Source organism: Danio aesculapii, chromosome 20 (genome assembly GCF_903798145.1).
Source record: "Danio aesculapii chromosome 20, fDanAes4.1, whole genome shotgun sequence".
Classification (NCBI taxonomy): Eukaryota; Metazoa; Chordata; class Actinopteri; order Cypriniformes; family Danionidae; genus Danio; species Danio aesculapii.
The window spans coordinates 43,562,639-43,576,682 of record NC_079454.1 but is presented as its reverse complement, the minus strand read 5'-3'; the positions used below and the strand labels follow the sequence as shown (position 1 = coordinate 43,576,682).

Genomic DNA, 14,044 nt, shown 5'->3' with positions numbered 1-14,044 from the left:
CACAGCGCAAAAAACTATACAATACAACTATTCTGGAATATGTTTTACACAGCGCATGATCTTCCAGCGCAACCCAGTATTGGGAAACACTCATGCACTCATTCAAACACACACGGCTCATGCGCTACGGCTAATTTAGTTGATCTAATTCACCTATAGCACATGTCTTTGAACTGTGGCAGAAACCGGAACACCCAGAGAAAATTCAAGAGAACATGCAAACTCCACACAGAAACGCCAATAGCCGGAACTTGAACTAGCAACCTTCTTGCTGTGAGGAGACAGTGCTAACCACTGAGCCACTGTGCCACCCAGAAGTCCTACATACTACACCTTAAAATCACAGACTACCACCAGTAAATGGTGAAATGACCTTATGTCCTCCTAACATTACCATAAGAATAGGGCTTTAGAACTGTATGTTAGCAGCATGCTATTCCAAACACAGACTTTCTCTCTCTCAAAATGCATGCCTTTCCTCACGCAATCCTCCTCCTACACTCTCTCCTCTCACATGTGATGCGTGTGCCGGGAAAACACACTATACACGAATAGCACAGATAATGTGGGCTTTCACATATGCTAAAAATCCTGCTGACAGTGGCATAACTCTACATTGCATTAGACTGAAATCCTAATACTATTAGATATAAAATACTAATCACAATCATCTGACACACATGAAGACGTTATTACAATTCACTGTTAAAATGACAACTAATAAAATGATAAAAATAGCTAAATAATCAAAATTTTTGTTGTTTAAGCATAGTTAAGAAAATATTTTGACTTAAAATGTTAAATGAAGGGAGAGGGCTAACGAACACAAATACAGTCAATATTATAATCTTTTACCACCAGGGGGGGTTAAAGTCCCTGGCGTCTGGCTGAGATCAAGACCTTTTATTATGTTTGGCTAGCTAAAGCGATCTACTCCCAGGAGCGGGTAGAAATCAGGGGCAGTGCGATTTACTTCAGAAAGAAGTTGTAATTGGGGGGCACGTAATTAGAGCTGTAAAGCTTAACTTTTTCGATTTTAGGTGAAAAATCGAATCTGTTGGAGACGTCCAATAAATGAATACATTAATAGGTACCAAAAAAAGTCCACATGGGGGGGGGGGGGGGGTGGGGGGGGGTGGTAGGGGTGGTTGATCACCAGAATGGGGAAGTCCCAGTGTAAAATGAGAAAATGATACACCGGTGTCTTTACGCTGTTTTCATCTGTTCTTATATTATTTGTTTCTATTTTATTTATACTTGTCTCTATTATCCCTGTTTATGTAAAGCATTTTGAATTGCCCCTGTGTATGTAATGTGCTATATAAATAAACATGCCTTGCCTTTTAAAAGTTTGAGTAGAGTTTGAGCCAAGAAATAATTCAAGTAATATTTGAAGTATGAAACGGTGTAAAAAATAAATAAATAAATAAATGGCTGTTGAACCACATACTAAATAAAATAATATGTTGAACAATGCACTACATATGCTGCATTAATATAAATAACTTTACACATGAATAGACAAATCAAAAGACCCTTTTCACTTTTCCGGGTTTCTCAGTAGCGGTAGGGCATCATAGTTGGGTAAACTTAGATTGAGTGAATCGCATGTTCATAGGTTTTTTTTAATTAAAAACTTTCAAGAATTAAAGATTATGATGACCATTAAACATGTCATAACAGTGTTGGGGAAAGGATCTAATAGGATAAATTTTTTAAAGCAAATCAGACATTTGCAACAATATAAAAATTCAGTTGCTATTATTCAGCTGACAATATTCATTAGGGGTGTAACAGTTCACAGTTGATCCGCAATTCGTACGGATCACAACCCACAGTTCAGAACACAATTGACCCGCGGTATAATACTTTTTTTTTTTTACTTGTAAATTAATCCTAAATTTGTAACGATCGCAGAGTGGTCGTCTCTCGCTTCATTCAAATCACATGTATGAAAGCATTTAGGATTTCCTGTAAAATATAATTATGATGGATGAAGTTGTGGTAGGTTATTCGAGATGTGGTGGGTTTCTTAGGTTATTAAAGGTGTTTTCTGTCACTATACTTGTTTAGCCTGCATTAATGCATTCAGTGTAAGCTGCACGATTAATCATTAAAAGATCGGGATCTCAACACACACACACAACATAAATCATAAATGATGGTGATTTGAGTATGTTTATTAATCCTTCGTATCGCTACATTCAAATCTGAAAATGCAAAAATCAAGAAAGAGATTCATGCTGCGTCCCAATTCGCATACTATCCGTCCTAAATAGTATTTGAAATTAGAATTACTATGTCCCAAATCGTAGTATGTCGAAAAGAGTATGCCAAAGGTTCCCGTATGGTTTACTATTTCCGGTAAAAGTGTAGAAGTGTCCATACTCTAACCGCGTGATATAGCCCACAATACATTGCGCATAGGACGTGAATTCGATTCAGAACTACAAACACAGGTAAAAAGTGTAAACAAACTACAAACATGATAGACACGCGAGACCAACTTTCAAGTAGAAAGGCTTCGGTAAAGATGTTTGTATGAATGTTATTTAATATCTAGCCCACTTGAACATGTTTTAATCTCGTTTTCTGTGTTATATTTCATCTGCAACAACAATACTGTACTTATATAAAGACGTGTTTGGACATTAACATCTGAATGCACAATTATCCAAACACCTGAGGAGATTTCTCTGCATGAAAGACTCGTGAATGGGAGATTAACCTGCTGCTGCGTCTTTAATAAGGTAGGAAATTAAATATGAAAGACATGTGGATGATGTGTGGATGATTGACAGGGCTCGTAACTAAGCAACACAACAATTTGTTAACGAGGAAGTAGTATGTCCCAAAAGCTTGCATACTCTTCTGTTACAGACTCAAAAGTGTGTACTTTTCCTTCACAAAAAAGTACATACTTTTAGGGTGTAGTACAAGTATGCGAATTGGAACACAGCTTCAGTCTTTAGAGTTAGTTATGAAGTCACAAACAGTCAAATAACACAGCAGTACTGGGATAACAGATAAAATTTTAGTTAAAAATGACTGATGTTTATGGAAAAGATTAAAATCACCATCCTATGCGTTTAACTTGACGCTCAAAAATCAAAGTTGTGGGCAGCAATTACATTATTTAACCAATAGGTGGCGACAAGCAGTCATCAAAGATATGCCACTGATTTTTTCTTCAAAAATGATCCATCTAAAACATGAAGATTTATGAGTGAATAACTGAATCATTTATTGAAGATGAGACTAAAATAAATATGGGTTGCACAAATTAGATTTCTAAATTTAGCGTTATCAGCAACAGTACTGAATATTTACCCATTTATTTTTATTTAGCTCATTATTTCTTCATTTTATTTTTAATAAAATTACAGCTTCTAAATTAAGTTCGTTAAAACCAAAAGTTTCTTGCAGTGCTTGTTTTGTAATAAATGCAAAGCAAATTACATTTGTCTCCTCCACTTTTTGGCTGATCCAAAAAATGTTGTGACTAAAAAAAAACATAATGTGATCCAAACCATGAGATTTGTGATCCGTTACACCACTAATATTCATAAATGAAGCTAAAGCAATCATAACTATTGACATTTTCAGCACAGCTCACATCCAAAATACAACATCAGAATAATCATCAGATTTCTGAAGCGATCAGCCCACCAACAGCCGAGTGACATTTGCACAGGCTAATTAGCAACAAAATTTGCTTAATTAAAACCATCCAGAGCATAGATGCCAAGTGTCAGTCACAGATGGTTGTTTCCATAACCACACAATTAATAACAGAATCTAGGTACCTCTGCATTGTCATTACTGAATAATATTGTGATTGACTTGGGTTAGTAAAAAATAAATAAAAAAATAATTCACAGAACAGTTTAGAAACACCCTGGCAACCACAAACAACTCTATAGCATGGCATAGAGCTCTTCTTCAGTAGACGAACAACACTTTAAACTAGACTTCCTACCTAAATATGCACAAAATAAGATTAAACTGGAATGTGCTTCTCAAGCAAACACACTTAAATATGCTCAAAAATGCTGGAATGACAACACTTTAGATTAAACACAATGGCATTCAACAGAGAAGAATACTTCAGTATCCTGGCAGAGATGGGACCACTTACCACGGCTCGGGCGGTGGTCCAGTAGAGTGCGACAGCCCAGTGCCAACCTCCGAGTGGCAACAGGTTCAGGGACAGCCATGGGTATAAGAATAATCAGCTCCAACACTCACAAAACTACTCTTAAGAGTCACAAAAATGAAGTACACCCACAGATGTATAAAAAAACTAATCAAAAAATGAAAGTGCAGCCCGCTCTCTTGCAATAATCCTCTAATGTTATCAAATCCAATCCAATACCGAAAGCAGAATCAACCAAATTAGAAAACCTTTAAAGCACGAATAGAGAAATATTATTATTAAATCCTTCAGAGCTTTCAATTTCTCTAAAAACAAACAAGCAAGAGAGAAAAAAAATGTAATCCCCAGTACAGTGCCGATAGATCTTGTTCACTGTCAGATTTGGAAAACTTTCTTCATCAAGCTATTTCAGAAGAACTACGTCCCTTCAGCTTTGGGCAGATTCCAGTGGCTATTCTCTCCCTTGCCCCCCGTCACTGACAGCGTCTCCCTGGTCCGGCAAACTCCCACACTCTCTTTCTCTCTGGAGTTTACTGAGACAATGATGGAGGAGGAATAGTGGAACTCATTGTGTCAGTGAGATGTTTATTAATGAGTGTGTGTAAGAGAGAGAGATGCAAACCGGCCAAATTCAGGGGCTGTCCATACAAACAGGACTCTTAAGTCGGCTCAAAAGAAATCTAAGCAAGCAGAATGTTGGAAGCGGGGGGGTTGCAGAATAGTCATTTATAAATTCTTTCAAAGTCTGTAAAAACATTACAAAATAGATGTTTGCTGCAATATGACAAAAGCAGCGACAAATATTTTCTACCATATTTTTATAATTTCTTCTTTGGACCAGTGGAGAATCAATGACAAAAGGAAGTGGTGTTAGTGAGGCCAGCAGGGGGTGCTCAACCAGCGGTCTGCGTGAGTCCTAATGCCCCAGTTTAGTGAATGGCACTCTATACTGCTCAGTGGACGCCGTCTTTTCGGATGAGACGTTAAACAGAGGTCCTGACTCTCTGGGGTCGTTAACCCTGGCATCCTGGCCAAATTTGCCCAGAGGCTTCTGTGCATCATGACCTCCTAACCCCAAATCATAGTTGGCTTCCTCACTCTGTCTCCACCAATCAGCTGGTGTGTGGTGTGCAGTCTGGCGCAATATGGCTGCCATTGTGTCATCCAGGTGGATGCTGCACACCGGTGGTGGATGAGGAGATTCCCCCAATGTGTAAAGCGCTTTGAGTGTCCAGAAAAACACTATATAAATATAAAAATATAATAATAATAACAATTATCATTAATAAAACTATAAAATATTGCAAGTAAACTTATTGTTCAAAAAAAGTTAAAATTACAATATGTTTTTACTAGATAATCTCATTTTAACCCCTTCAGACCAAAATTATGTTCCAAGTTTTAGAAAAACCTCGAGGCACCTATAAATGAGTCCAAATTATGGTAATAAACATTCAACACCATTTAAATATATATTTTCTGTCCATTTCAATGGACATCAGGTCAGAAGAGTTGTACTTCCCGAACATTATACCAACATAAAAAACAAGAAAACATACATGATTGCTGGTATAAACTTGAAATTTATTTTCAGAATCACAATTGTAATATTTTCACTTTGTTTTTGAGGTTTTAGTTGTAAGATTGCACCTTGTTTATAACAAACTTCATCTTCCTCATCACTCCACATAATGTCCACATCTGAGATATCATCTCTCATTGACTGCGTGATTCATTATGACTTAGCAATTTAGTTTTTAAAAGGTATTTAATTAAACTAAAAAGTAACTCTTGCTACATTTTTCAAAAAGTACCTCAAATATTGTGACTTAATTTTTAAAGTAATGTGTTACTTTACTCGTTACTCAGAAGAGTAATATTATTACATAACTCCTGTTATTTTTAATGCATTAGCCCCAACACGGTGTTAAAAGTAATCATTTTTAGTGAAAATACATAAGTACTTTTTTCATGCACTTTTAAGTATTCAAAATATACTAAATATTAACATTAATTTTGCTAAATTATTTTGTTAACAAAAATAGTCATACTAAAGCTAGTCATTAGTAGATTGTAAAAGTGCTTGATTCAACCAATAGGCAATTTATTACATGTCACCTGATCTGAATGCAATCTTGTAGCCATTTGTTAGAAAGGGCAGAATATCAGCATTAAATGTTTAGATAAAGATGAGGTGAATTCCATAAAATTTTGGAAGGAAAAATAACCCACTGTCTATTATCAATAGCACAATTATTTATAAAGCATGTTCGCACAAGTTATTTTCAACCCAAGCAAAAAACGCCAACTAAAACTCCACTGGTCAGCATCAATCTCAATCACGAAACTATTTCCAAGAAAACTCAATTCTGTACACTCTTACTGAAATAATTGGATTCCACCAGCAAATTTCACAGCGATGAAATATGTAACGACTCATAAAGTTTGGTTAATTTTGACACGATGTAAACACACACACAACAATATTTACATCAATATAGATAACTTCATAATTCAATAAGAGATGACTAAACATTTATTACAATTTAAAAATGATTCATTGTTTAGAAAAAGACTAATAAAATATTTAAATAAACTTTTTTCATGCAGACTTTAATGATCAGCAAAAACATTTCGAAACAGTTATTTAGGTGTCGTATTTATTCACCACAATCCTAATTACTGGGTAACTGGCCATAAATGTGCCAATCAAACAATGAACTAATAACAATAACAACATATTCTGCATACAAAGTATTAAATAAATACAAAACCTAAGCTACGGGTTATTTTTATTAGTTAGGGTAATTATATACACTACGCTAAGACATCATGAACTGTGAAAATAACCCATTTAAAGACTTTAAGACCTAGCAGAATCTGACGTAAGTGAAGTCATCTTTCACTACTGTATTGTTGTTAAATAGAGAAAACATTTTACTTTAACTTTACATTTAACTTTAACTGTATCTTGGATCTTATTCTTAAAGGAAAAAAATGAGCAAATTTTAATACTAATTAGGTTGTTGTTATTATCCATGAATTTTCAAATGTACTTTTTACAAGAGAGGCTAGAAAAATCGTCAAGCTCTGCATTAATATATTATTAATATGTTTTAATTATTCATATTATTTATATGTTTTAATATTCAAATGGCCAAATTCTGATAGTTGAATGTGCTGTTCAGTTTGTTATTTGTCTAATAAATGACAATTGGTTACAATTTTTAATTTAAAACTTTATTTCATAAAGTTAATATTCAATTTCTATATTAAATATTAAAGTTTTTCAATTTCTTAAAGTTATAATTGATGAGATAAAAAATTATTTCTTTTTTTTCATATTTTACTAATGATATATAATGTAATAAATTTGTATGTTAAAAACAAGTATTTTTTCTTCATATTTCTTTAATCTAAATATGTTAAGTACATCAAAATGTGTGGTTATGATGACCATCCGACAACCTAATCCAGCTAAAAGCAGTGCTTAAAATGTCACTAAATGCTGTATTTAATCCTCATAAATAGAAAATAAAGCAAATAACTGCAAAGTGTCCACTTATTGATGAAAAAAGAACCCCCCCTTTCACCAGGCTGGCTATGGGCCTGCTACTAGTTTACCACATTGAGGTGAAGTTGGTTTTATATTCGCACATTCAGACAATCTCCTTAATAATATAGTTTTTTAAAAAAATATTCTTTGCAGATTCGAAATAGGGAAATCATATTAACCGTTAGCAGCCAATGATTATTAAAATACAATCTTATTTACAGTCAATTAAATGGTGCTCATGTTATTTTGAAGTCATATTTACGTGCAAAATAGTGTTAAACAATAAAGGGAACGTCACAAGTTATCACTGAGTCGGACTGTGCGAATACAAAACAAACTTCACTTCAATAATCATCGCAAACAATTTTGATGGGGTTTGTTTAACTAACGTAATTATATAAATTTGAGACAAACATTTATAGAGATTTCTTGCAGTTCTTACCTGTCATGATGACTTCCAACGCCAGATGTCGCACTCAACCGGCTACTGAGCGTCCAGCGGTCCAAAGCCGGACTTCAAGCCTCACAAGCACCCTCTTTTCCGTTCACGCGCTGTAGGAAAACCGCAGGATCGAGTGGGGCCTACCGCTGAATCGCACAGATGAGAGATTCAAAACATATACCACTCAACTTGAGCATTGCTTTCATTTTTAGTGGTACAGTTAACACAATGTTTGTGTTTCTTGGTATCGGTCAGGATTGTGGATATGATGTTGTTCATTTATCCTTTTTAAGTTAAGTCAGTCGAGTCGATTTCTAACAAAACGCTAAATAAAACAATCACGTTTTAACGACGCGCTTTATTTACATTCGGGCATGAACCGTTTTAATACTCTACAAATAACTGAAAGAGCTTTTTAAGAAGTTACCGGTTCAAACAGGGTGTGTAATAGTCAGTTATTATTGCTAAAATTATAGTTTGAGCGTGCTCGTTTGGCATATTAACTGTACAGTAAGGTAATTTCATAATGTATTTTATTTTCTCACCGCTTGCTTTCAGCCTCATAGTCTGGTAGAACGTAAACCTCCTCTCATGTTTCCTCAGCGAGCCAAAATAAACATGATAACCGACTCGCTCATGTTCACTGAATGACGGTCCTTCAGTCTCTCTCTCTCTCGCGCGCGCACACACACACACACACACACACGCACACACACACACACACACACACACACTTCCTCAGACTAAAGGCTGCACTATTACAGGAAAACTGCAGGTATTTACAGACTAAATAGTCTTTTTTTAAAGAATTTATTTCAATAACAAACACAAAATTCCTACACAATAAAAGACAGTAATAGTAACAATAATAATAATAATAACTTAACAGATCAGGTTAAATAATATTCATTCATTTTCTTTTCGGCATAGTCCCTTTAATAATCTGGGGTCGCCACAGCGGAATGAACCGCCAACTTATCCAGCATATGTTTTACGCAGCGGATGCCCTTCCAGCTGCAACCCATCTCTGGGAAACATCCATACACACTCATTCACACACATACAGAGCCTACCCAACTTCACCTATACCACATGTCTTTGGACTGTGGGGGAAACTGGAGCACCCGGAGGAAACCCACACGAACGCGGGGAGAACATGCAAACTCCACACAGAAACGCCAACTGACCCAGTCGAGGCTCAAACCAGCGACCTTCTTGCTGTGAGGCGACAGCACTACCTACTGCGCCACCGCGTTGCCTAAATAATATTATAAACACATAAAAAAAATAGGAAAAAAGGAAAAGAATTAAATAAACACTTCTTTTTATCTTCTTATCTTTCTATAACATAAATGTGGGTGTACTAGTTTTTGGACCGTGATCGTAAGCTATTTTGTTAAATAAGCTCCAGAGTTGGCTTCAATACTAACTAATCAAATGTTTATGCACAAATATAATATTGTAAAGCTTCCTGTTAAAAACATGAATTTAAAAGATACATTAGTGAGGGGTGTACTTAGATTCTGTGTATTGTGTAGACCAAGAAAAAATAAAATAAAATAAAAAATATATATATATTGAAGTCAGAATTATTAGCCCCCATTTATTTTTTTGTATTTTTAAAATATTTCCCAAATGATGTTTAACAGAGCAAGGAAATTTTCACAGTATGTCCGATAATATTTTTTTCTTCAGGAGAAAGTCTTATTTGTTTTATTTCGGCTAAAATAAAACCAGTTTTTAATTTTTTAAAAACAATTTTAAGGTCAATATTATTAGCCCCTTTAAGCTTTTAAATTTTTTTCGATTCTACAGAACAAACCATCATCATACAATAACTTGCCTAATTACCCTGAACTGCCTAGTTCACCCAATTAACCTAGTTAAGCCTTTAAATGTCACTTTAAGCTGAATAGATGTATTTTGAAAAATATCTAGTAAAATATTATTTACTGTCATCATGACAAAGATAAAATAAATCAGTTATTAGAAATGAGTTATTAAAACTATAATGTTTAGAAATGTGTTAAAAAATCTTCTCTCCGTTGAACAGAAATTGGGGAAAAAATAAACAAGGGGCTAATAATTCTGACTTCAATATATATATAAGGAAATATTTTGTTTTAATTTTTTATGCATAAGTAAAATGTGGATATACTTGTAAACATTCTGTAACTGTGTATATTCTCCCAATTAAAAAAAACCTACATAAATAAACCAAACACAGCAAGAGGAACTTATGCATCCATGATATTTCCAAAATAATTATCATAATAATCCAATAATCTAACACTTTTCTTGTTTTTTAACCAAGAGATTTAATAAATACCTCAATTTCAATAAAAATTTTGAAAAAGAAGGCTGCAGATTCAAATAAAATATTTCCCATACAAAAGCTGAGACTGCATATCTCAGTAACGCAATGTCAGACACAATGCACTTAATTGAGCTAGTGATGTCACTGTGAGGTGTAGGGTTAGGGGTGGGCATTGAAAAGCATTGGATGCAGCTCAGATTGCACTGCACCAGGTCAGCATCCAGACTCCTCTCCCATATACCTCCATATGCCAAAGTACTATTCACTGGATATATTTTATGAAGAATTTTAAAATGAACCTCTTTTGTTTTATTGGGAATGCAGTACTTATGAGGTAATAACCAAGCTTTTTTCCAGTCTAATTAGTCCCAGTCTTGATGAAGGATGCCCAAAGATTAAATATGTCAAGCATTACGTGTGTATGCACATACATACTGTAAATGTGGTAAGAAGATAAAAAAAATACAGTTGAAGTCAGAATTATTAGTCTCCCTGAATTATTTGCCCCTGTTTATTTTTTCCCCCAATTTCTGTTAAACGGAGAGATTTTTTAAACACATTCCTAAACATAATAGTTTTAATAACTCATCTTGAATAACTGAATTATTTAATTTTTTTCATGACAGTAAATAATATTTAACTAGACATTTTTCAAGACACTTCTATACAGCTTAAAGTGACACTTTGAAGGCTTAACTAGGTTAATTAGTTTAACTAGGCAGGTTAGGCAAGTTATTGTATAACGATGGTTTGTTCTGTAAACTTTCAGGAAAAAAAAGGCTTAAAAGGGGCTAATAATTTTGACCATAAATGGCTCATAAAAAAATTAAAAACTGCTTTTATTCTAGCCGAAATAAAACAAATAAGACTTTCTCCAAAAGAAAAAATATTATCAGACATACTGTGAAAATTTCCTTGCTCTGTCCAACATCATTTAGGAAATATTTAAAAAAGAAAAAAAAATCAAAGGGGGGCTAATAATACTGACTTCAACTGTATATATGCATTTTCACACACACGCACACGCACACGCACACACACACGCACACACACACACACACACACACACACACACACACACACACACACACACACACACACACACACACACACACACACACACACACACACACATTTCATTCCCTGATTCCTCAAGTCCCTCTCGTATGATCTTGACATAACCAGTAGACTACTAGTATGGATGATGGCACAATAAATGCACATGTTGGTAACATCATATGTTTTTGGCAGTGCAGTGTAGACAAAGACCACAGTAAAAACACCAGTCAGGATGCAGAGCGCTTTCAGTCTAAAATGGCATTTTAGATTTAAAATGCACTTCTTAACTTAACTGGATTAGTGATAATATCCATCACTTAAAGGTTGGCACAAGATCATTTTTGAGTTAATTCCCCTGGAACATCTTTGCCTATGTTTTACACAAAAAAACTGATTTGTTTAAAGTTTGGACTCCATATTTAGATTATTTGGAGCCTGGTCTTTGGCCTATCATGCTGTAAGGAGTATTGTAGCTGTGTCGTTATCTGAAAAATAAGCAATGTTTTTAGCCCTTTTTCTGATCTGTTTAACATGTAATCTGAGCTTTTTCCCCTTTTTTATTAAATTTCTTTCTTTCTGTTGTTTTGTGTTGATATTTTGTCTTTGCGTGTCTTTTGAAGATGTTTTGTTATGTCTGTATTATTGTGAAAACCCAATAAACACAATTATTTTAAAAAATGCACGTCTTTGTTAAACAAACGTTGTCAAAAAAAAAAAAAGAATAAACACTTTTTTTTCTTAAGGTGACTTTATTTCAAACTTTAGTACAAAATTCATAATTGTCATCAGTTTTGAGGCTTGTCGCCCCAGACTAATGTCAGTTTTTGTCCGTGTTCAGCTCAGCACCACCTTGAAGATGGGCAGTTTCCAGTGGCACCACGTGGAGGAACGGACCTCGCCACCTATATATACAGGGTTTGGATTATCACTCACCACAAACTACAACTACACACAAAATCACTAGTCAATAAATGATGTCCTCCAACCATAAATCATATACCACTAGCAAAACATTAGACTAAAGAAGGTTGTAGATGAGGACAATATTAAAGTAAATACTAAAGGTAGTAACTTTATTGGTCTTCAGAACACAAATGAAGAATAATGAAGATATTTTAGTCAAATCTGGCTGTTGGGGGTTTATATAAGGTATTTGTTTTATGTGAAGGCATATGATCTGTTTTGAGGATGTTTTTTGGTATTTTTGTGGACTTTAAGTCTGAATGAGGGAGCTCTAAGATAAAAATAAGAGTAGTAAAAATAGTTCTGAAGATGAACATGAGGATGAGTAATGAATAACATAAATTATTGCATAAACCTTTTTATTGTTTTATTTATTTATTTCATTTTTGTTTCTAGAAGAATTTCTGATTGGTCAATAACATGGCCAGTTATAGATTTATATTTCAATATAGGCAGTTTTTTATAGTTTTATTTATTAATGGTGTTTTTTATTTATTTTTTACTTTTTTATTGTTTTATTAATAATGTTTTTTTTAAAACGTTTTATTGTTTTATTTATTAATGATGTTTTTTATTTTATTTTATTTTTTACTTTTTTATTGTTTTATTTATTAATGATGTTTTTTTTTCTTTTTTATTGTTTTATTTATTAATGATGTTTTTTTTATTTTTTTTTACTTTTTTATTGTTTTATTTATTAATGATGTTTTTTATTTTATTTTTTACTTTTTTTATTGATTTATTTATTAATGATGTTTTTATTTTATTTTATTTTTTTTAACTTTTTTATTGTTTTATTTATTAATGATGTTTTTATTTAATAATTTTTTACTTTTTTATTGTTTTATTTAATTTTTTTTTTCTTTCTAGTTTTGTGGGCAAATTGGCTGGTGAGTGATAATGTTCATTGCAAACCCTGTATATATATCAGTTGATCCCAGTAGTCATTGGTCAGGAGTCTCTCTCTTCTGGCTCAAATTACATTTTTTAGAGAGAGACACCCAAAATATATGGACCTGGACTGGGAACGACTGAGATATTTATTTTAATTTTTCTTAGCATGTGGAATTGCTAGAATTGGTTCAAAAACTTATATTAAAGTGCGGGAAAGTACACTATACGAAGGTCTGAACTCTTAAGTGCTTTTTAATTATTATTTTTTTATTTACATGGAATTGTAAAAAATACATCTTTTTTTCTTTCTGAATTTAACAGCTTTCAGTTATAGGACAATGGTGTGGCTGGAATGACTAGATCTGAAACAAAAACAGAGATTAATTTTACAGCTTAAATACATTAAACAAACAACATGCAGTAAAAAGAAAAGCAATATGTACAAGTATAAATGAAAGAACATAAGATATACTGTAGCTTGGTTTCCATTAACCTGTGTTGAAATGAGTAACAGAAACAAGTTTTAAATATCAATTAATTTGCAAAAAAAAACTGTTTATGCTCACTTGAGGTGGTGCGTGTGCAAAAAATAATTAATGCTAAAATGGGAGATGGAAACACATTTGCTGAATAAACTCTAACATACAGAACATTACA

General features: G+C 33.5%; 1 protein-coding gene across 1 annotated transcript in view; it reads right to left on the bottom strand.

The window, feature by feature from the left end:
* The window catches only part of efr3bb (EFR3 homolog Bb (S. cerevisiae)), a 78,017-nt gene extending 69,207 nt beyond the window's left edge, over window positions 1-8,810 (bottom strand). Inside the window, exons 1-2 of the mRNA XM_056445498.1 lie at window positions 8,700-8,810; window positions 8,155-8,300 (exon numbers count right to left, since the gene is read on the bottom strand). Of these exons, the coding sequence (XP_056301473.1) occupies window positions 8,155-8,161 (7 nt within the window). The 5' untranslated portion in view covers window positions 8,162-8,300; window positions 8,700-8,810. The remainder of the gene's footprint in view (window positions 1-8,154; window positions 8,301-8,699) is intronic.
* Window positions 8,811-14,044: the final 5,234 nt, after the last annotated feature.